Source organism: Nerophis ophidion, linkage group LG05 (assembly GCF_033978795.1).
Source record: "Nerophis ophidion isolate RoL-2023_Sa linkage group LG05, RoL_Noph_v1.0, whole genome shotgun sequence".
Taxonomy (NCBI): Eukaryota; Metazoa; Chordata; class Actinopteri; order Syngnathiformes; family Syngnathidae; genus Nerophis; species Nerophis ophidion.
In genome coordinates, this window is record NC_084615.1 from 15448425 (window position 1) to 15473028 (window position 24604).

General features: G+C 39.6%; 2 protein-coding genes across 3 annotated transcripts in view; both read left to right on the forward strand.

Moving 5' to 3' along the window:
- The window catches only part of rom1b (retinal outer segment membrane protein 1b), a 164699-nt gene that overhangs the window by 23757 nt on the left and 116338 nt on the right, over positions 1-24604 (forward strand). The gene's annotated exons all lie outside the window — the stretch shown is intronic.
- The window catches only part of ccdc88b (coiled-coil domain containing 88B), a 159054-nt gene continuing 151490 nt past the window's right edge, over positions 17041-24604 (forward strand). Inside the window, exon 1 of one of the 2 annotated variants that reach the window (XM_061900180.1) lies at positions 17041-17236. In XM_061900180.1, coding sequence (XP_061756164.1) covers positions 17177-17236 — 60 coding nt within the window. In that variant the 5' untranslated portion in view covers positions 17041-17176. Of the gene's footprint in view, positions 17237-23519; positions 23642-24604 lie in introns of those variants that run through there. The other variant, XM_061900181.1, reaches the window with a different exon arrangement.

The following is a 24604-nucleotide window of genomic DNA, read 5'->3' on the forward strand; positions in this document are numbered from 1 at the left end:
CGGGAAATTTAAAATTGCAATTTAGTAAACTAAACCGGCCGTATTGGCATGTGTTGCAATGTTAATATTTCATCATTGATATAAACTATCAGACTGCGTGGTCGGTAGTAGTGGCTTTCAGTGGGCCTTTAAAGGCCTACTGAAATGAGATTTTCTTATTTAAACGGGGATAGCAGGTCCATTCTATGTGTCATACTTGATCATTTCGCGATATTGCCATATTTTTGCCGAAAAGATTTAGTAGAGAACATCCACGATAAAGTTTGCAACTTTTGGTCGCTAATAAAAAAAGCCTTGCCTGTACCGGAAGTAGCAGACGATGTGCGCGTGACGTCACGGGTTGTGGAGCTCCTCACATCTGAACATTGTTTACAATCATGGCCACCAGCAGCAAGAGCGATTCGGACCGAGAAAGCGACGATTTCCCCATTAGTTTGAGCGAGGATGAAAGATTCGTGGATGAGGAAAGTGAGAGTGAAGGACTATAAATTAAAAAAAGACTACAGAGTGCGAGCGATTCAGATGTTATTAGACAAATTTACTCGGATAATTCTGGAAAATCCCTTATCCACTTATTGTGTTACAAGTGTTTTAGTGGGATTATATGGTCATACTTGTACAACCTGAAGGTCGGCCCCGCACCTTTCTGCAGCACCCGTCGACGGGTGGTGGTGATGCCCATCTCTGCCCTTCTCAAGGGACCCTCTTCGAAACACGATCCTTCGAAATGATCCCTGCGTAATACACTGTACTTTGTGTGTGTGGTCCAATCCAACCGGGTTTGTTGACCGCTCTGTTCCATAGTAAAGCTTCACCGTCATCTTTCGGGAATGTAGACAATTAAACACCGGCTGTGTTTGTGTTGCTAAAGGAGGCCGCAATACACCGCTTCCCACCTACAGCTGTCTTCTTTGACTTCTCCATTATTCATTGAACAAATTGCAAAAGATTCAGCAACACAGATGTCCAGAATACTGTGTAATTATGCGATGAAAACAGACGACTTATAGCTGGGAACGATGCTGGAACAAAATGTCCTCTACAATGCGTGACTTCACGCACACGCGTCATCATACCGCGCTGTTTCAGCAGGATATTTTGGCGGGAAATTTTTAAAATGGCAATTTAGTAAACTAAAAAGGCAGCATTGGCATGTGTTGCAATGTTAATATTTCATCATTGATATATAAACTATCAGACTGTGTGGTCGCTAGTAGGCCTTTAAAGGCCTACTGAAATGAGATTTTCTTATTGAAACGGGGATAGCAGGTCCATTCTATGTGTCATACTTGATCATTTCGCCATATTTTTGCTGAAAGGATTTAGTAGAGAACATCCACGATAAAGTTTGCAACTTTTGGTCGCTAATAAAAAAGTCTTGCCTGTACCGGAAGTAGCAGACGATGTGCCTGGTACGTCACGGGTTGTGGAGCTCCTCACATCTGAACATTGTTTATAATCATGGCCACCAGCAGCAAGAGCGATTCGGACCGAGAACGTGACGATTTCCCCATTAATTTGGGCGAGGATGAATGAGGAAAGTTAGAGTAAAGGACTAGAATAAAAAAAAAAAAGACTATACAGTGGGAGCGATTCAGATGTTATTAGACAAATTTACTAGGATAATTCTGGAAAATCCCTTATCTGCTTATTGTGTTACTAGTGTTTTAGTGAGATTATATGGTCGCACCTGTACAACCTGAAGGTCGGCCCCGCACCTTTCTTCAGCACCAGTCGACGGGTGGTGGCGATGCGCATCTCTGCCCTTCGCAAGGGACCCTCTTCGAAACACGATCTTTCGAAATGATCGCTGCATAATACACTGTACTTTGTGTGTGTGGTCCAATCCAACCGTGTTTGCTTGACCGCTCTGTTCCATACTAAACCTTCACTGTCATCTTTCGGGAATGTAAACAATGAAACACCAGCAGTGTTTGTGTTGCTAAAGGCGGCCGCAATACACCGCTTCCCACCTACAGCTTTCTTCTTTGATGTCTCCATTATTAATTGAACAAATTGCAAAAGATTCAGCAACACAGATGTCCAGAATACTGTGGAGTTATGCGATGAAAACAGACAACTTACAGCTGGTAACCGTGCTGGAACAAAATGTCCTCTACAATGCGTGACGTCACGGTCACGCGTCATCATACTGCGTTTCAGCAGGATATTTTGGCGGGAAATTTTAAAAATTGCAATTTAGTAAACTAAAAAGGCTGTAAAGGCATGTGTTGCAATGATGATATTTCATCATTGATATATAAACTATCAGACTGTGTGGTCGCTAGTAGGCCTTTAAAGGCCTACTGAAATGAGATTTTCTTATTTAAACGGGGATAGCAGGTCCATTCTATGTCATACTTGATCATTTCGCCATATTGCCATATTTTTGCCGAAAGGATTTAGTAGAGAACATCCACGATAAAGTTTGCAACTTTTGCTCGCTAATAAAAAAGCCTTGCCTGTACCGGAAGTAGCAGACGGTGTGCGCGTGACGTCACGGGTTGTGGAGCACCTCACATCTGAACATTGTTTATAATTATGGCCACCAGCAGCAAGAGCGATTCGGACCGAGAACGTGACGATTTCCCCATTAATTTGTGCGAGGATGAATGAGGAAAGTTAGAGTAAAGGACTAGAATAAAAAAGAAAAAAGACTATAGAGTGGGAGTGATTCAGATGTTATTAGACAAATTTATTAGGATAATTCTGGAAAATCCCTTATCTGCTTATTGTGTTACTAGTGTTTTAGTGAGATTATATGGTCGCACCTGTACAACCTGAAGGTCGGCCCCGCACCTTTCTTCAGCACCAGTCGACGGGTGGTGGCGATGCGCATCTCTGCCCTTCGCAAGGGACCCTCTTTGAAACACGATCTTTCGAAATGATCGCTGGATAATACACTGTACTTTGTGTGTGTGGTCCAATCCAACCGGGTTTGTTGACCGCTCTGTTCCATAGTAAAGCTTCACCGTCATCTTTCGGGAATGTAGACAATTAAACACCGGCTGTGTTTGTGTTGCTAAAGGAGGCCGCAATACACCGCTTCCCACCTACAGCTGTCTTCTTTGACTTCTCCATTATTCATTGAACAAATTGCAAAAGATTCAGCAACACAGATGTCCAGAATACTGTGGAATTATGCGATGAAAACAAACAACTTATAGCTGGTAACCGTGCTGGAAAAAAATGTCCTCTACAATGCTTGATGTCACGCGCATGTGCCATCAGCAGGAAATTTTTTAAATTGCAATTTAGTAAACTAAAAACGCCGTATTGGCATGTGTTGCAATGTTAATATTTCATGATTGATATATAAACTATCAGACTGCGTGGTCGGTAGTAGTGGCTTTCAGTAGGCCTTTAAGTGTGAGAAAACATAATCCATTGTCATGGTGCAGCGTGCTTTTACAACAGAATTTGGTGGCGGCAGTGGCGGGCCGTGTGTTTCCCACCTTGGCCTTCAGTGGTGACTTCAATGATGACATCTCAAAATAGCATCACTGATGTCACCACATGACCATTGCTGGAGAAAAACTACCGTATTTCTTTGAATTGCCGCCGGGGCGCTAATTAATTTAAAACCTCTTCTCACTCCGGCGCTTACCAAAGGTGTGCGGTAAATTAAGGCCTGCGCTTATAAATTTGAGTGTGATGTAAGGATACCATCATGAAAAGCACATTTAATAAAAAAAAAACATTATTATGGTCTTACCTTTACTTATAAATGAAGTCCATGCGCAGCTCCTTCTGATCAAAAGCATCGATAACTTGTTTGTAGAAGTCTTCCTTATCTTTCTTCAGTTTTAAAAGTCTCTCCGTCTCGATGGAGATCTTCCTTTATTATTTCCTGTTTCGATTGAAAGTCCAGTTTAGAAAACTGTTTTATTTTAGATATGTAATCCTCCATGTTGCTCACGCTGCTCACTCTTGCTGCTTGTTGTCACTTCTTCTGCAGCTGAGTAGTCTCAAGAAGGATCACTAGCGCCCTCTTCCACCAGGAGGCGGGAGACCAGTCTACCACCTGACAAGCTGTTCCATAGACCAGTCTACCACCTGACAAGATGTTCCATAGACCAGTCTACCACCTGACAATATGTTCCATAGACCAGTCTACCACCTGAGAAGATGTTGCATACACCAATCTACCTACCACCTGACAAGATGTTCCATAGACCAGTCTAGCACCCGACAAGATGTTCCATAGACCAGTCTAGCACCTGACAAGATGTTCCATAGACCAGTCCACCACCTGACAAGATGTTCCATAGACCAGTCTACCACCTGACAAGATGTTCCATAGACCAGTCTACCACCTGACAAGATTTTCCATAGACCAGTCTACCACCTGACAAGATGTTCCATACACCAGTCCACCAACTGACAAGATGTTCCACAGACCAGTCTACCACCTGAAAAGATGTTCTATAGACCAGTCTACCACCTGACAAGATGTTTCATAGACCAGTCGACCACCTGACAAAATGTTCCATAGACCAGTCTACCACCTGACAAGATGTTCCATAGACCAGTCTACCACCTGACAAGATGTTTCATAGACCAGTCCACCACCTGACAAGATGTTCCATAGACCAGTCTACCACCTGACCATACACCAGTCCACCACCAGACAAGATGTTCCATAGACCAGTCCATCACCTAACAAGATGTTCTACAGACCAGTCCACCACCTGACAAGATGTTCCATAGACCAGTCTACCACCTGACAAGATGTTCCATAGACCAGTCCACCACCTGACAAGATGTTCTTTAGACCAGTCCACCACCTGACAAGATGTTCCATAGACCAGTCTAGCACCTGACAAAATGTTCCATAGACCAGTCTAGCACCTGACAAGATGTTCCATAGACCAGTCTACCACCTGACAAGATGTTTCATAGACCAGTCTAGCACCTGACAAGATGTTCCATAGACCAGTCTACCACCTGACAAGATGTACCATACACCAGTCCACCACCAGACAAGATGTTCCATAGACCAGTCCACCACCTGACAAGATGTTCTATAGACCAGTCCACCACCTGACAAGATGTTCCATAGACCAGTCTACCACCTGACAAGATGTTCCATAGACCAGTCCACCACCTGACAAGATGTTCTATAGACCAGTACTCCACCTGACAAGATGTTCCATAGACCAGTCAAGCACCTGACAATATGTTCCATACACCAGTCCACCAACTGACAAGATGTTCCATAGACCAGTCTACCACCTGACAAGATGTTCCATAGACTAGTCTACCTACCACCTGACAAGATGTTCCACGGACCAGTCCACCACCCGACAAGATGTTCCCTAGACCAGTCTACCACCTGACAAGATGTTCCCTAGACCAGTCTACCACCTGACAGGATGTTCCATAGACCAGTCTACCAACTGACAAGATGTTCCATAGACCAGTCTACCACCTGACAAGATGTTCCATAGACCATTCTAGAACCTGACAGGATGTTTCATAGACTAGTCTACCACCTGCTCCCAGTTCCACCCACACTGGTGTGAATGTAGCTTCCACATGTAGATTATAGGTTCCCCTATGAAAGTGCTTTCAGTCAGTAGAGAAAAAGCACTATATAAATAGAAATCCCTCTACTGTTTCTGATCTTTGATCGTTTATCAACCTTCCAGCTAAATATTAGAATAATGAAGCATGTGCAGTACAAACTAATTCATCATGATTAATGCGCTTATCTTGGTAATTAATCGCCAGCTAACTCATTATTTTTGACAGCCCTAGTACTTTGTGAATGTTGAATTCTGTTTGATGACAAATAGCAGAAATAATTAATTAACCGCCAGCTAACTCGTTATTTTTCTCAGCCCTAGAAATGTATAAGTGTCCAAATATCAAAGTAAGTCTGATAGTGATGCCAGTTGGAGCATTACAGGCAAGTTTAACGCTCCAACTAACGCAAGACAAACAATGTTTGACACCAACATGTCCTCCGTGGAGGACCTCAGCATCATGTGACCATCACAGTCTGTTGACGAGAGTCTAGTTCCTTGTTCTTTCAGCCAAGTCGAGCTGAGACAAATACAAGACACATTTGACCTGACGCAAGCAGAGTATTGATCGCTCGCAGTTTGTACACTGAAATGCTGACTAGAGTGTTGTCAAAGTGACAATATTAAATCATTATTTAAACCGCCTTGTCGTGTCTGCTTCCGTTTGTACCGCACAGAGAAAATGAAGCTCAGTGAGCAGTGATGTGCGGCTCCAAACTAGATTGAATACTCACACATCCAGACTGAATACTCACACATCCAGACTGAATACTCAGAATCCAGACTAAATACTCAGACATCCAGACTGAATACTCACACATCCAGACTGAATACTCAGAATCCAGACTAAATACTCAGACATCCAGACTGAATACTCACACATCCAGACTGAATACTCAGAATCCAGACTGAATACTCACACACCCAGACTGAATACTCAGACATCCAGACTGAATACTCAGAATCCAGACTAAATACTCAGACATCCAGACTGAATACTCAGAATCCTGACTGAATACTCAGACATCCAGACTGAATACTCAGACATCCAGACTGAATACTCAGACTTCCAGACTGAATACTCAGACATCCAGACTGAATACTCAGACTTCCAGACTGAATACTCAGACATCCAGACTGAATACTCAGACATCCAGACTGAATACTCAGACATCCAGACTGAATACTCAGACATCCATATTGAATACTCAGACATTCAGACTGAATACTCAGACATCCAGACTGAGTACTCAGACATCCAGACTGAATACTCAGACATCCAGACTGAATACTCAACACATCCAGACTGAATACTCAGACATCCAGACTGAATACTCAACACATCCAGACTGAATACTCAGACATCCAGACTGACTACTCAGACATCCAGACTAAATAATCAGACATCCAGACTGAATACTCAGAGATCCAGACTGAATACTCACACATCCAGACTGAATACTCAGAATACAGACTGAATACTCAGACATCTAGACTGAATACTCAGACTTCCAGACTGAATACTAAGACATCCAGACTGAATACTCAGACATCCAGACTGAATACTCAGATATCCAGACTGAATACTCAGAATCCAGACTGAATACTCACACACCCAGACTGAATACTCAGACATCCAGACTGAATACTCAGAATCCAGACTAAATACTCAGACATCCAGACTGAATACTCAGAATCCTGACTGAATACTCAGACATCCAGACTGAATACTCAGACATCCAGACTGAATACTCAGACTTCCAGACTGAATACTCAGACATCCAGACTGAATACTCAGACTTCCAGACTGAATACTCAGACATCCAGACTGAATACTCAGACATCCAGACTGAATACTCAGACATCCAGACTGAATACTCAGACATCCATATTGAATACTCAGACATTCAGACTGAATACTCAGACATCCAGACTGAGTACTCAGACATCCAGACTGAATACTCAGACATCCAGACTGAATACTCAACACATCCAGACTGAATACTCAGACATCCAGACTGAATACTCAACACATCCAGACTGAATACTCAGACATCCAGACTGACTACTCAGACATCCAGACTAAATAATCAGACATCCAGACTGAATACTCAGAGATCCAGACTGAATACTCACACATCCAGACTGAATACTCAGAATACAGACTGAATACTCAGACATCTAGACTGAATACTCAGACTTCCAGACTGAATACTAAGACATCCAGACTGAATACTCAGACATCCAGACTGAATACTCAGATATCCATACTGAATACTCAGACATCCAGACTGAATACTCAGAATCCAGATTGAATACTCAGACATCCAGACTGAATACTCAGACTTCCAGACTGAATACTCAGACATCCAGACTGAATACTCAGACATCCAGACTGAATACTCAGACTTCCATATTGAATATTCAGACATCCAGACTGAATACTCAGACCTCCATATTGAATACTGAGACATCCAGACTGAATACTCAGACATCCTGACTGAATACTCAGACATCCAGACTGAATACTCAGACTTCCATATTGAATACTCAGACATCCAGACTGAATACTCAGACATCCAGACTGAATACTCAGACTTCCATATTGAATACTCAGACATCCAGACTGAATACTCAGACTTCCATACTGAATACTCAGACATCCAGACTGAATACTCAGACATCCAGACTGAATAATCAGACATCCAGACTGAATACTCAGACATCCAGACTGCGATTTTGATATTTTCTAGAACATGCTCCAAACATATATTATACAAATGCATAAATCCTTCTTTTTAAAAAAGCCTTTTATTGTTTTTTTTGGGGATATATTCGTGCTAGAGCTAGCTATGAGGTTGTTCTAGATTTTTTTTTTTTTTCTATTATCTTTTTATTTTTTATTTTTTATTTTTATTGAATTATTATTTATTTTTTTAATACACTGTAGCACTTTGAGGTTGTTTGCTCAATGTAAAGTGCTTTTACAAATAAAATCCATTATTATTATTATTGTATAGACAAAATATAGGTGAGTTTATTATTAGTTAAAAAATATATATATTTTTAAACAAATAATAATAATATACTCAACTACATATGAAACAACAAATCTCATTACATTCCAATTGTTTTCTCTTTTATCTTACATTTTTGTTGTTGTTGTTTGATTTATATGCTAAAAGTACCGGATCGGTATCGCCGATACCAGCCTGAATTTTACTGGGTATCAGCTGGGAGAGAAAATCGGTGGTATGACACATGACTAGCAGTGAGTTATCTGGCTGGATTAAGTGTGTAAGTGTGTAAGTGTGCAAGTGCGTGTGCAAGTGTGTGCCCTACATGAAGCTGTCATCTTGTCTGTGATGGCAGCTCAGAGACTATGGGATAATCCCGGGTGTACTTTATCCCAGAAATGCTGACCCGGCATTACCATCCATGCATATACACATATATATATACATATATACACACACACACAGCAAAGTGCTGCATGTTTCTAAAGCAAAAAGCAAATCAAATATGATCGTGGTTTACTTTATGATGCCAGATATGTGCTCTTTTCTTCTTAAATGACTCTTACAACACTGAAGGGTTTTACTTATGCAGACAAAGGATGAGGATTAATTCCTTCTGTGCTTGTAGAGATGGCAGGGAATTATTAAAAAGAAGAAGGTGTATTTTAAGGACAGACCAAGGCCTAAATATCACAGTCTGGTCCATATTCAGGTATTAATGTTAATATTTGCCTGAGTTCTGCTCAAGGTTTCTTCTCTGGAGGGAGTTTTTTTTTCCCTTGACTGCATCGCAAGTGTTTGTTCATGTGTTGTTTTGCTTTGACTTCATCAGTGAAAGTGTAAAAAAAACGGAACTTGCTGTAAAAGGTTCGACATGCCGGCTCCAAGCAAGTTTCTGCAAAGTAAAATTAAAGTTAAATATTAATCAGACATTTCAAAAGCTAGCATAAAAACTGTTACCACCTTCTGAATATTTTTTTAACAATAATAGAGCCCCCTAGACATGAAATAACACATTTTAGTCACTTTTTAATCCAATATAGTAAAGCTTCTGAGGCTGAGCCAATCAGAAGCCATGATACTAAAAACAGTGCTCTGATTGCCTTTCTACTGTTGTATTGATCTTTTTACTTTCTTTTGACATTTTTATGCTTGATTTAGGACCAAAAAATCGTGTGACAGAACAGGATAAAACATTACAGGGAGACAGAACAGGATCAAAATTACAGGGAGACAGAACAGGATCAAATATTACAGGGAGACAGAACAGGATCAAACATTACAGGGAGACAGAACAGGATCAAACATTACAGGGAGACGGAACAGGATCAAACATTACAGGGAAACAAAACAGGATCAAACATTACAGGGAGACAGAACAGGATCAAACATTACAGGGAGACAGAACAGGATCAAACATTACAGGGAGACAGAACAGGATCAAACATTACAGAGAGACAGAACAGGATCAAACATTACAGGGAGACAGAACAGTATCAAAAATTACAGGGAGACAGAACAGGATCAAACATTACAGGGAGACGGAACAGGATCAAACATTACAGGGAGACGGAACAGGATCAAACATTACAGGGAGATGGAACAGGTTTAAACATTACAGGGAGACAGAACAGGATCAAGCATTACAGGGAGACAGAACAGGATCAAGCATTACAGGGAGACAGAACAGGATCAAACCTTACAGGGAGACAGAACAGGATTAAAATTAAAGGGAGACAGAACAGGATCAAAATTACAGGGAGACAGAACAGGATCAAACATTACAGGGAAACAAAACAGGATCAAACATTACAGGGAGACAAAACAGGATCAAACATTACAGGAAGACAGAACAGGATCCAACATTACAGGGAGACGTAACAGGATCGAACATTACAGGGAGACCAAACAGGATCAAACATTACAGGGAGACAAAACAGGATCAAACATTATAGGGAGACAGAACAGCATCAAACATTACAGGGAGACCGAACAGGATCAAAAACTTCATAGGGAGACAGAACAGGATCAAACATTACAGGGAGACAGAACAGGATCAAACATTACAGGGAGACGGAACAGGATCAAATATTACAGGGAGACAGAACAGGAAACATTACAGGGAGACAGAACAGGATCAAACATTACAGGGAGACAGAACAGGATCAAACATTACAGGGAGACGGAACAGGATCAAACATTACAGGGAAACAAAACAGGATCAAACATTACAGGGAGACAGAACAGGATCAAACATTACAGGGAGACAGAACAGGATCAAACATTACAGGGAGACAGAACAGTATCAAAAATTACAGGGAGAGAGAACAGGATCAAACATTACAGGGAGACGGAACAGGATCAAACATTACAGGGAGACGGAACAGGATCAAACATTACAGGGAGACGGAAAAGGTTTAAACATTACAGGGAGACAGAACAGGATCAAGCATTACAGGGAGACAGAACAGGATCAAGCATTACAGGGAGACAGAACAGGATCAAACCTTACAGGGAGACAGAACAGGATTAAAATTACAGGGAGACAGAACAGGATCAAAATTACAGGCAGACAGAACAGGATCAAACATTACAGGGAAACAAAACAGGATCAAACATTACAGGGAGACGGAACAGGATCGAACATTACAGGGAGACAGAACAGGATCAAACATTACAGGGAGACAAAACAGGATCAAACATTATAGGGAGACAGAACAGGATCAAACATTACAGGGAGACCGAACAGGATCAAAAACTTCATAGGGAGACAGAACAGGATCAAACATTACAGGGAGACAGAACAGGATCAAACATTACAGGGAGACAGAACAGGATCAAACATTACAGGGAGACAGAACAGGATCAAACATTCCAGGGAGACAGAACAGGATCGCTGATGGGTCAAAGGTGGGACAAAACTAAGTAAATCTATTTATGTGTTTGGAAAAATGAAAACATGATGATGACTAAAATATTGGCTTTAGAGTAAATTATTGTTTATTTTGTTGATATAAAATATAAATACTGTCATAACTTTTCTGAGCTGCACAACAAATATAAATGTGTGACTAGGGGGCAGATAATAGAGCTTTATACTACTCCTTTTCAGTCATTATTTTTTTACTCATCATTTTGGTTTTCAATTAATTAAATACAAACAAAAATCAAAATGAACATTTACAAGTCATCTACAATATTTGACTTTCTTAATTTAATCCAAGCAACCTATTATTGAACTCTATATTTATATTATGTTGACCAGGGGTCACCAACCTTTTTGAAAGCAAGAGCTACTTCTTGTGTACTGATTAATGCAAAGGGCTACCAGTTTGATACACACTTAAATAAATTGCCAATTTGCTCAATTTACCTTTAATAAATAAATCTATATGTATAAAAAAAATGGGTATTTCTGTCTGTCATTCCGTCATACATTTTTTTTCCTTTTACGGAAAGTTTTTTGTAGAGAATAAATGATGAAAAAAACACTTAATTGAACGGTTTAAAAGAGGAGAAAACACGAAAGAAATGAAAGTGTAATTTTGAAACATAGTTTATCTTCCATTTCGACTCTTTAAAATTCAAAATTCAACCGAAAAAAATTAAGAGAAAAATGGGAAATGCTGCGCGTTCAATAGTTTGGCACTTCCGGTTTAGTTTAGGCACTTCCGGTTTACGATGTTAGCTTAGTTCATAAAAAATGAAAAGTAGATGAGTTGTGTTAACTCTTACAAGCCTTGGAAAGATAAGTCTGTAAGTAAATTGTTTAACTAGTTTATGTAACTCAATACTAAGGTGGAAAGTGGCTAAAGTTGATAGTAAGATGTGTATTGAAAAACGATTTTTGTGCACTATTTTAATGAATGTTTGAAGATTTAAAATGGCTGCCGGTGGCATATTTCCACCATCGAAATAGTTTCAACACTTAGCAGTATTTGTTTGGAGATAATGCTGTATATTTGTGTAAAGCTAATGTTTACATATTGTGTATTACATTTCAGTATGTTAATTGAATCATATAGCTTATACATTGTCATTGTGTGTATTTCAGTTTTACAATAATAATAAAAAATAAAAATCCAGTGCAAGACAAAGCAAGATCAACAACAATAAAGAGCCTAAATGAATTCATCTGCTTTGGAACTTTATTACAACGTCCTGGATTGATTGTTAGCTGTCTGCCAAGCTGTATAACCTCAACACATAAAGTGAGGGCAGAACAAGCTAATTCGAATGTTTTTGAAAAAAATAAAAAAAATAATTTATGCAACATCATTAGTACTTTTTCCTGATGATGATTCATTTTAGAATTTAGATGACATGTTTTAAATAGGTTAAAATCCAATCTGCATTTTGTTAGAATATATAACAAATTGGACCAAGCTATATTTCTAACATAGACAAATCATTATTTCTTCTAGATTTTCCAGAAAAAATGTTTTAAAAGAAATTCAAAAGATTATTTAAATTTGATTGCGACCCCGAAAGGGAATAAGCGGTAGAAAATGGATGGATGGATGGATGGATGATTCTACAGATTTTCTAGATTTGCCAGAATATTTTTTTTGAATTTTAATCATAATGTTTGAAGAAATATTTCACAAATATTCTTCGACGAAAAAACAGAAGCTAAAATGAAGAATTAAATTAAAAATGTATTTATTATTCTTTACAATACAAAAAAAAAAAAAACTTGAACAATGATTTAAATTGTCAGAAGAGTTGAGGAAGGAATTTAGAAGGTAAAAATCCTAAAATTGTTACGTTTGCGCGGCATCGTGGATGCGCGGGGAGTGTCGCCTCTCGATGCGCAGGATCACAGCAGGCAGGAATGAAGGTATGAACTGCCTTTTAATGTGAAGTTACAAAAGAACACTGGTACAAAAGAGCAAATCAAAGGCGTGTCTGAGCACAGAAAACTAAATGCTAATATACACAGAAGACAGAGTTCGAACTCCATAAAGCGCGAGCCAAGCGCGCGGAGGCAAGCTACATTTAGCAAGCAGAAAAATAAACAGAGACTACTCACGTAACGGTTGCAGGTGCAAACAAACTGGCGAGAGCGAACTTAGGTAGCAGAGGGGCTTAAGTACAGAAAACATAATTATAAACCGGTGTGTGAATGAGCCATGCAGGAGGAGCAAATAAGTTGTCATGGTGATGAATAAGGAAGTGCGCTAACAAACGGGATCGGTAGAGTCCAAAACATGATCAAAACATAGTAGGACAATACAAAAAAAAGACAAACATGCAAGAGATGTGTGATCCGGAAGCCGGATCACAACAAAAATAATTTTTAAGGTTAAAATTGTCTTTCTGAAAGTTATAAGAAGCAAAGTAAAAAAAAGAAAATGAATATATTTAAACAAGTGAAGACCAAGTCTTTCAAATATTTTCTTGGATTTTCAAATTCTATTTGAGTTTTGTCTCTCTTAGAGTTAAAAATGTCAAGCAAAGCGAGACCAGCTTGCTAGTAAATAAATACAATTTAAAAAATAGAGGCAGCTCACTGGTAAGTGCTGCTATTTGAGCTATTTTTAGAACAGGCCAGCGGGCGACTCATCTGGTCCTTACGGGCGACCTGGTGCCCTCGGGCACCGTGATGGTGACCCCTGATGTGAACACTAAAATCATTTTTTTTTTATCATTAAAAAAGCAAAAAAAGTATATATCCAAACTGTACAAAAGCTCAGGGGCCACCTTACGCTTGAGGCCCTTGTCTTGTTCTGTATATTGTACAGTATTTTGTATTTCTATAGTGTTTTGTATATTGTACAGGATTGCTTGTTATTTTTATTGGATAGTAGTCTGTTTATTTCAATTGTTAGTTTGTCCTTTATTACCTCTTGTGTTATTTATTTTACCCCATATTTGTTCCCACAACCCCACCTTAAGTTGGAGTCTTTAATCTTGTTATATGCAAATATAATGACAATAACGTCTATTCTATTCTATTCTACAGCATTCCCACAATATAAATGCAGCTACAAAATCTAACAAGATCCAATACAAGACACGTATCAGTATTTATTTATTTACGTTTTGATTGACAGCATCAGATTTGGGCAACAATCTATTACTCAATTATCAAACATTCTTTACAATATTGTCATGTTGTTTGCAGCCTTCACCAGCAGAGTGCGCCATCACACAGTGTGTGCACGCAGCTTCAGGCCGTGAAGCAACAACGTTGGAACATTTTTCATGGTTTCTAAAGTCTGACTGGAACAAACAGAAAATGAGCCTAATGTACTCATGCGAGATAAGTATCAACATATGAGTAAATGAAACATAAAATGGTTTGGGTTTTACCAAGCATGAATGAAGAAATGAGGCCCGGTCATGAGGTGTCATGATTCACCCAACAGGTCGCCCGTAAGGACCAGAAGAGTCGCCCGCTGGCCTGTTCTAAAAATAGCTCATTTAGCAGCACCTACCAGTGAGCTGTCTGTATTTTTTAAATTTTATTCAATTACTAGCAAGCTTGTCTCGTTTTGCTCGACATTTTTAATTCTAAGAGAGACAAAACTCAAATAGAATTTGAAAATCCGAGAAAATATTTTAAAGACTTGGTCTTCACTTGTTTAAATAAATGTATTGTTTTTTTTACTTTGCTTCTTATAACTTTCAAAAAGACAATTTTAGAGAAAAAATACAACCTTAAGAAATATTTTTGGATTTTTAAACACATATACCTTTTTACTTTTTAAATTCCTTCCTCTTCTTTCCTGACAATTTAAATCAATGTTCAAGTACATCATTTTTTCTATTGTAAAGAATAATAAATACATTTTAATTTAATTCTTCATTTTAGCTTCTGTTTTTTTGACGAAGAATAGTTGTGAAATACTTCTTCAAACTTATTATGATTAAAATTCCCCAAAAATATTCTGGCAAATCTAGAAAATCTGTAGAAACAAATTTAAGTCTTGTTTCAGTCAGGACTTTGACTTGGGTTAGTTTTGCTTCTTCGATGCAGAAAGAATTTGGAACGAGCACATGATGAATTTATTAATACACTAAATACAAAAATAAACAAACAAAGGGCGCTCACAAGGAGGTACTAATGCTAGACTACAAAACACAAACATGAAACAAAAACACTTGCTCGATGGCATGAATAATGAACTATAAACAAAACTAGCACAATGGCTTAAATAACAAAAACTTACTTGACGTGGACAAAACCTAATAGCATGGCATGAATGTTAGAGCAGCAAGCAGTAAGCAAGCAATAGCATAGATAGGTGTCTAGCAATAGCAAAGTTCCAAGTCTGATGAACAGAAAACAAATGATTTAAATAGTGATTATGATGATGGAAACAGGTGCGGGACTGAGGGCAGGGGCGTGACTTGGAGACCAGGTGGAAACTAATGCGTAACCCCCAAAGACATGCACCTGGGGATAGGTTGATTGGCAACACTAAAATTGGCCCTAGTGTGTGAATGTTGTCTGTCTATCTTTGTTGGCCCTGCGAAGAGGAAGCGACTTGTCCAGGGTGCACACCGCCTTCCGCCCGATTGTAGCTGAGATAGGCGCCAGCGCCCCCCGCCACCCCAAGAGGGAATAAGCGGTAGAAAATGGATGGATGGATATGGAGACAAACAAAATGAGGAAGTGCAAAACAAGAAACAAGAGTCCAAAAACAAAACATAAACATGATCAAACATAAACTGATTTACAGGCATGACAATTTCAAAGTCTTTTGAATTTATTTTTTAAATTTTTGTTCTGGAAAATCTAGAAGAAATAATGATTTTTCTTTGTTAGAAATATAGCTTGGTCCAATTTGTTATATATTCTAACAAAGTGCAGATTGGATTTTAACTTATTTAAAACATGTCATCAAAAGTCTAAAATTAATATTAATCAGGAAAAATTACTTATGATGTCCCATAAATTCTTTTTAAAAATTTTTTCTAAAAGATTCAAATTAGCTAGTTTTTCTCTTAATTTTTTTCGGCTGAATTTTGAATTTTAAAGAGTTGAAATTGAAGAAAAACTATGTTTCAAAATTAAATTTCCATTTTTTTCCTGTTTTCTCCTCTTTTAAACCGTTCAATTAAGTGTTTTTTTCGTAATTTATTCCCTACAAAAAACCTTCCGTAAAAGGAAAAAAATGTACGACGGAATGACAGACAGATATACCCATTTAAAAAAATATATATTTATCTGTTTCTATATGTATTTATTTTGAGAAATCATTAAGATGATCAGTGTTTCCACATAGATAAATATGATTAGTTATTAATAATAAAGTAGAGTTAAAGGTAAATTGAGCAAATTGGCTATTTCTGGCAATTTATTTAAGTGTGTATCAAACTGGTAGCCCTTCGCATTAATCAGTACCCAAGAAGTAGCTCTTGCTTTCAAAAAGGTTGGTGACCCCTGATGTAGACGGTGTGGAAAGAAGGCAAGCACAATAAGGCTGGTGACACAATTCCGGTGTGGTTTCGCAACGAAACTACCAGTCACAGTCAGAGAGGAAGAGGAGGTGTCAGAAAGGGGAGGAGCTACAAGGCCCACCAAGTGTCAAAGTAGTGGAGGCGAGAGAAAATGGACTCTGTGTGAAATATTGTTGTTTCACAGCTGAAATATTGTTGCTCCACACCTGTACCTGCACTACAATGGACTCCAGTGTGACGGCGTTGATGGAAGACTTCATGGAGAGCGCGGTGGTGCAGTGGGTAAGTCAATCCTCCTTCCTCACTCGCCTGTAGAGAAGGTCATCATTGATTGAGACTTGTAATAGTAGATTGCACAGTTCAGTACATATTCCCTACATTTGACCACTAAACGGTAACACCTCAATAAGTTTTTCAACTTTTTCAAACGTTGTCCCTCTGACCACAAAGTCTGTGATAGTTTGCTATTAACTCAGAGAACATAAATGTTCTTTGTGCGCGGAAAAATAAATGGCCTACTTCTCCTTTTTCTTTTAAAGCTTCCTTTCTGGCTTCATAACCGCTTTTTTATTGAAACTGTAAGGTTTTATTATTATTATTATTATTCCGCTCCCTCGCACCCTAATTTGACCCCCTTAACATGCTTCAAAACTCACCAAATTTGACACACACATCGGTACGCAGCGGCAGACCAACTTATTAAGCAACCAAACCCCAAAATACAAAATTGCGCACTAGCGCCACCTAAGAAAAACAAAAAAAAGACTGCTTGTAACTTCCGTTTGGAATGTCGTAGAGACATGAAATAAAAACCTCTATATAGGGCTGACTTAGACCTAGATTTCATAATTTTACCTTCAAGGGCAAAAAGCAACAAAAAATTTGCAAAAACCCATTCAAAGCAAAATTTTCGCAAAAAATGCTATTTTTGCCTCTTTGAGCTGTAATTTGACCCCCTTAAAATGCTTCAAAACTCACCAAAATTGGCACACACATCAGGACTGGCAGAAATTACAATCTAATGAAAAAAACAAACCCCAAAATCAAAAAATGCGCTCTAGCGCAATTTTTTAAAAATAAAACACAGCAAAAACTGCTCCTAGGAAGAAAACACAAACAAAATTTCTTGTTTATTGTTGTTTTTGTAACATGTGAGTCGCCATACTTCCGCGTCCTTGGACGCACTTTGTAAAAGTATTTTTCCACATGAGGGCCAATCAGCCCGCAGGATCCTTTCTGCTGGATGAAGACTATTTAGCATGCAAACACAACCTTGCCGGGTGACTTCCAGAGTCAGAGTTGCGGTAGTACCAACCCCGTTTCCATATGAGTCGGGAAATTGTGTTAGATGTAAATATAAACGGAATAAAATGATTTGCAAATCCTTTTCAACCCATATTCAGTTGAATATGCTACAAAGACAACATATTTGATGTTCAAACTCATAAACATTTTTTTTTGTGTAAATAATCATTAACTTTAGTATTTGATGCCAGCAACATGTGACAACGACGTCGAGAAAGGTGGCAATAAATACTGATAAAGTTGAGGAATGCTCATCAAGCACTTATTTGGAACATCCCACAGGTGTGCAGGCTAATTGGGAACAGGTGGGTGCCATGATTGGGTATGAAATGCTAAGTAATTCACAAACAAGGATGGGGTGAGGGTCACCACTTTGTAAACAAACAGTTTTAGAACAACATTTCTCAACGAGCTATTGCTAGGAATGTAGGGATTTTACCAACCTACGTGTTGCGATACGTGACTCGGATCTTCACATGTTTATTTTTCCATCTTTGTTTCATTCTCTTTCTGACCCTCTTACGTCTTGTTTAGTCCGTTACCATGGTTACACATTGATTTCCCCTGCCCCTCCTTTTCTACGCACACCTGGTTCTACTTGATTACTCCCTATATAAGCCTTCCTCTTTTCCTTGTTCAGTCTGGGTCCATAAGAGTTGCTCACATGCAACAAGTGATGACTGCTCTTCTCGGTACGTCTATTCTCGCTAGCTCATATGCTAAGCCACCTGCCTTTTCTTAGCTCACATGCTAATTGTTTTTGTTTTTACATTTTTGTGCTTTCACGCCAATTCTAGTTTTCTGTTTGTATTTCCTAGTTTTTATACTAGCGTTTTTGGTTTGCCTTTTTATTAGCGCCAGTATTTCTGTTCAGAGCTCTCTTTTCGTTAAATAAATCTTTTAAGATCTTATAGGGATGCACCGAAATGAAAATTTGTGGCCGAAGCCGAAGCCGAATAAAACTTAAACGCTTGGCCGAAGGCCGAATACCGAATAATGAATGCAGTTTTTCACAATTTTTTTTATATTGCATGAATAGCCTGGGCTTCACGGTGGCAGAGGGGTTAGTGCGTCTGCCTCACAATACGAAGGTCCTGCAGTCCTGGGTTCAAATCCAGGCTCGGGATCTTTCTGTGTGGAGTTTGCATGTTCTCCCCGTGAATGCGTGGGTTCCCTCCGGGTACTCCGGCTTCCTCCCACTTCCAAAGACATGCACCTGGGGATAGGTTGATTGGCAACACTAAATTGGCCCTAGTGTGTGAATGTGAGTGTGAATGTTGTCTGTCTATCTGTATTGGCCCTGCGATGAGGTGGCGACTTGTCCAGGGTGTACCCTGCCTTCCGCCCGATTGTAGCTGAGATAGGCGCCAGCGCCCCCCGCGACCCCGAAAGGGAATAAGCGGTAGAAAATGGATGGATGGATGAATAGCCTAGAATTAATATTTAGACATTTTTTTCAAATAAATTAATTTTTTATTGAATATTGACATTTTTTTAATATTCCAGTAGCCTTTGCTTTTCAAAAAAAGCACACAGTTTTTCATTTATATTAGCCCTTCAAACAAAACATGCATTCCAAAAAAAATAAAGTGCATTCAAGTGGATAAACCCACAACAAATGAATTATTGTCCTTTTGGCAAAAGTCTGCTTAGCCACAATAGAAGGCTCAAGTAAATCTCAATAAGTGTGTGCTTGTAACCTCATACACTTATACAGGTAGCCTACACAACAGGCTAATAATGTAAACAGAGGCCCCACTAAATGTCAATAAGTGTGTGCCTGTAACCTCATACACTTATACAGGTACACAACATATCCCAACGTCACCGCGTCACTGCACGTTTGTTGATTGCGTCACCGCGTCAAAAAATTGCGTCACACGCCACTATTCAGCCTTGTTCTTAACTCATTCCACCGAAGGCCGAATGTTGCTTTTTTTGCCATATTCAGCCGAATATATTCGGTTACCGATTAATCGGTGCATCCCTAAAATCTTAGCTTTGTTGTGTTCACGTCAACGCATCCTCGAGGGAATCGAACCCGGCTGTCAGAGTTGCCACTGACAGTTTGTTAGTGTTTTAGCTTCTCCTCTGTGTGTTTAGTATTTCCTCTCCTTAGTTCCTGTCTAGTGCTCTTATTTTGGTTCAGCTTCCTGTTTGTCTCCCTGTGTCCGGTTTTCACTCAGCTGCGGCTGATTGGCATCTGGTCACACCTGATATCAATCAGCCCGCTCCTGTTTTACCTGCTTTGTTTCTCCAGTCAGGGCTGGATTATTGTATTGTCATTCGGACTTGTCGTTGCCATATGTTGCTCTTGTCGTGTCTGTGATTCTTTTCAGCTATTACCTGTCATGCTACATTTTGTCCTGGTCGTCGTAGCGGTAAGCTGTTTTTGTTAGCCATAAGTTATTTCCAGTTTTTCTGTTTGCTATCCACTAGCTTCCATGGTAAAGTTCCTTTCTGTTTTCTAGCTTCCAGTGCTAGCTCCCTTAGTTTGTTATTCCGCCCACGTGCGTGCTTTTTGTTTGTTCTTGTCTAGTTTTAAATTAAAACCATGTTTTCCCATTCAATGCCTGCCTCCTTCTCTGCATCCTGGGGTTCGACATCAAATAACTGTGTCACCAGCACCTCGATGCCCACATGTCATTACACTACGGTCCGTAAAATCGTCAAAAAGTTACAAAAATCTAAAGAAATCACTGCACGTAAGCGATGATATTACGGACTTTTGATCCCTTAGGCCAGGGGTCTCAAACTCAATTTACCTGGGGGCCACTGGATGCAGAAACTGGGTGATGCTGGGCCGCAAGAAAATATTTCTTAAAAAATCTAACATGCACTTTTTAATAAATTCACCTTCTATGAATGGCGTTCCCGCCCTAGCAACATACTTGCCAACTCTCACCATTTTTCTGGGAGACTCCTGAATTTCAGTGCACCTCCCGACAATCTACCGGTGCAACCCATCCATCCATCCATTTCCTACCGCTTATTCCCTTTGGGGAGCGCTGGTGCATACCTCAGCTATAATCGGGCAGAAGGCATGGTACACTCAGGACAAGTCGCCACCTCATCGCAGATAGACAGACAACATTCACACTCACATTCACACACCAGGGACCATTTACTGTTGCCAATCAACCTATCCCCAGGTGCATGTTTTTGGTGGTAGCGCGGGTGTATATTGTAGCCCGGAAAAGTTAGGGCTGCATGGGATTCTGGGTATTTGTTCTGTTGTGTTTATGTTGTGTTCCGGGGCGGATTTTCTCCTAAAATGTGTTTGTCATTCTTGTTTGGTGTGGGTTCACAGTGTGACACATATTTGTAACAATGTTAACGTTTTTTTTTTACGACCACCCCCAGTGTGACCTGTGTAGCTGATGATCAAATATGTCTTGCAATAGCATACATGCGTCTGTAATAGCCAGATACAATATATAACTGGGCTTGCACGCTGTTTGTACAGGATGTAGGTGGCGCTAAAGACAGTGCCATCATGGCACCCCCTGAATATTGTTGGTTGGGAGTAAATCGACAGGAGTTCTAGAGAATGGATGCCCTGAAATTCAGGTGTCTCCAGGGAAAATTGGGAGCGTTGGCAATTATGATGCTGCCAAGCGCCGTTCATGCGTTGTTATTTATCTCGCGGGCCGCACTCGCATTAAATTGTCATATCGAGGTGCGGGCCGCAAAATAACGTCTCGCGGGCCGCATGTTTGACACCCCTGCCTTAGGCGGTACTGCATCAAAAAGATCGACATCAGTGTGGAATGGATATCACCACATGGGCGGAGGAACACTTCGAAAAACCACTGTCAGTAACTACAGTTGGGCGCTACATCTGTAAGTGCAAGTTAAAACTCTACTATGCAAAGCCAAACACATTTATCAACAATATCCTGAAACGCCGCCGGCTTGGCTGGGCCTGAGATTATCTAAGATGGACTGATGCAAAGTGGAAAAGTGTTCTGCGGTCTGACGAGTCCACATTTCAAATTATATTTGGAAACAGAGGACGTGGTGTCCTCCAGAACAAAGAGGAAAATAACCATCTGGATTTTTATAGGCGCGAAGTTGAAAAGCCAGCATCTGTGATGGTATGGGGGTGTATTAGTGCCCAAGGCATGGGTAACTTACACATCTGTGAAGACATCATTAATGCTGAAAGGTCCATACAGGTTTTGGAGCAACATATGTTGTCATCCAAGCAACGTTATCATGGACGCCCCTGCTTATTTCAGCAAGACAAGTGTTACAACATAGGGCTTCGTAAAAAAAAGAGTGCGGGTACTTTCCTGGCCCGCCTGCAGTCCAGACCTGTCTCCCATCGAAAATGTGTGGCGCATTATGAAGCGTAAAATACGACTGTTGAACGACTGAAGCTCTACATAAAACAAGAATGGGAAAGAATTCTCACTTTCAAAGCTTCAACAATTAGTTTCCTCAGTTCCCAAACCTTTATTGAGTGTTGTTAAAAGAAAAGGTGATGTAACACAGTGGTGAACATTCCCTTTCCCAACTACTTTGGCACATGGTGCAACAATGAAATTCAAAGTTTATTATTATTTGCAAAAAAAATTAAGTTTATGAGTTTGAACATCAAATATCTTGTCTTTGTAGTGCATTCAACTGAATATGGGTTGAAAAGGATTTGCAAATCATTGTATTCCGTTTATATTTACATCTACCACAGTTTCCAAACTCATATGGAAACAGGGTTTGAAGCTCTACATGTCTGCAGGGTGACTTACAGAGTCAGAGTTGAGTCATAGTTGGGGTGGTAGCTCTACAAGTCATGCAAACAATGACTTGCTGCACTTTGTTTAGCACAGACACCAAGTCAGCTCCATCACCCACAGCAGGTGGAAACACATTTCCACATATCACACTTTCCATTGGCGGCTCTTATTTTGAAACATTGGTCCTGTTTGGCTGTTATCAAACAGTTATCAGTACAAATATGTATTGTGTTACAAGTTGTCCGTACAAATATGTATTATGTTTCAAGTTATCAGTACAAATATGTATTGTGTCAGGATTCTCACTGACAGTTGGGTTGTGTTTAGTTTTTTTTCTCTGTGTTTGTTTTATTTCCTGTCAGCGCTCTTATTTTGGTTCAGTTTCCTGCATGTCTCCCCGAACGTTTGTTTCCCTCACCTGTACCTGAGTGTCAGTCTGCCACACCTGGTGGCAATTGCCAATCAGGCCACTATTTACACCTGCCTCTCCCTGCAGTCCATGCTGGAGTGTTACTAGCTGCATGCTGTGGACTGGGAGCGAGGTTCCTGTATGCTGAACGCTTTCCACTGTTTGCTGTCTCCAGTTCTTCCTGTTTGCTGTTTCCTGTTTGCTGGCTGAATTTTGCCTGTTTCCTGGTTTCTGGTTCGTGTTTTCCTTGCATGTTTTTGGCCATTCAGATCATGTTTTCTTGCACCGAGCCTGCCATCTCTGCATCTTGGGGTTCGTCACCTCTACATCTTGACATGTTGCTGCATTTGAAACAATTGTATAGTCATTATTGTTATGATTCATGATCAATTATGCTATTGGTATTTGTTTTGATCAATTTGTAATGTAATAATGTTCATTGTCATTTCTGTATTATTGTTTATTTCACTAACTGCTTCTCTGCTATCACTTTTACTATCATATTGGTACATATTCTATTTGCTGATGATGTTCTTTTGTTGTTGTTGTTGTTCTTGTCACCCTAGGTTCCCCCTCTGTCTTCCTTTTTTTCTCTTTCTATTTTCTCCTGTTGTGGTCCAAATAATTTTTAAACTATCTAAAAAAGTTGAATACAAGAAAGGCAACAAGAAAAGTATCCCATACTTCAAGTAAATATGTAGAGCAGATATAGATCAGCTACATCAACTATAGGATCAGCTACATCAACTATAGGATCAGCTACATCAACTATAGGATCAGCTACAGCAACTATAGGATCAGCTACAGCAACTATAGGATCAGTTACAGCAACTATAGGATGAGCTACATCAGCTATAGGATCATCTACATCAACTATAGGATCAGCTACATCAACTATAGGATCAATCAATCAATCAATGTTTACTTATATAGCCCTAAATCACTAGTGTCTCAAATCAGCTATATCAATTAAAGGGTAATCTCCATCAACTATAGGATCAGCTACATCAACTATAGGGTCATCTCCATCAACTATAGGATCAGCTACATCAATTAAAGGGTCATCTCCATCAACTATAGGATCAGCTACATCAACTATAAGATCAGCTACATCAACTATAGGATCAGCTTCCTCAACTAAATGATCAGCTACATCAACTATAGGATCAGCTACATCAACTATAGGATCAGCTACAT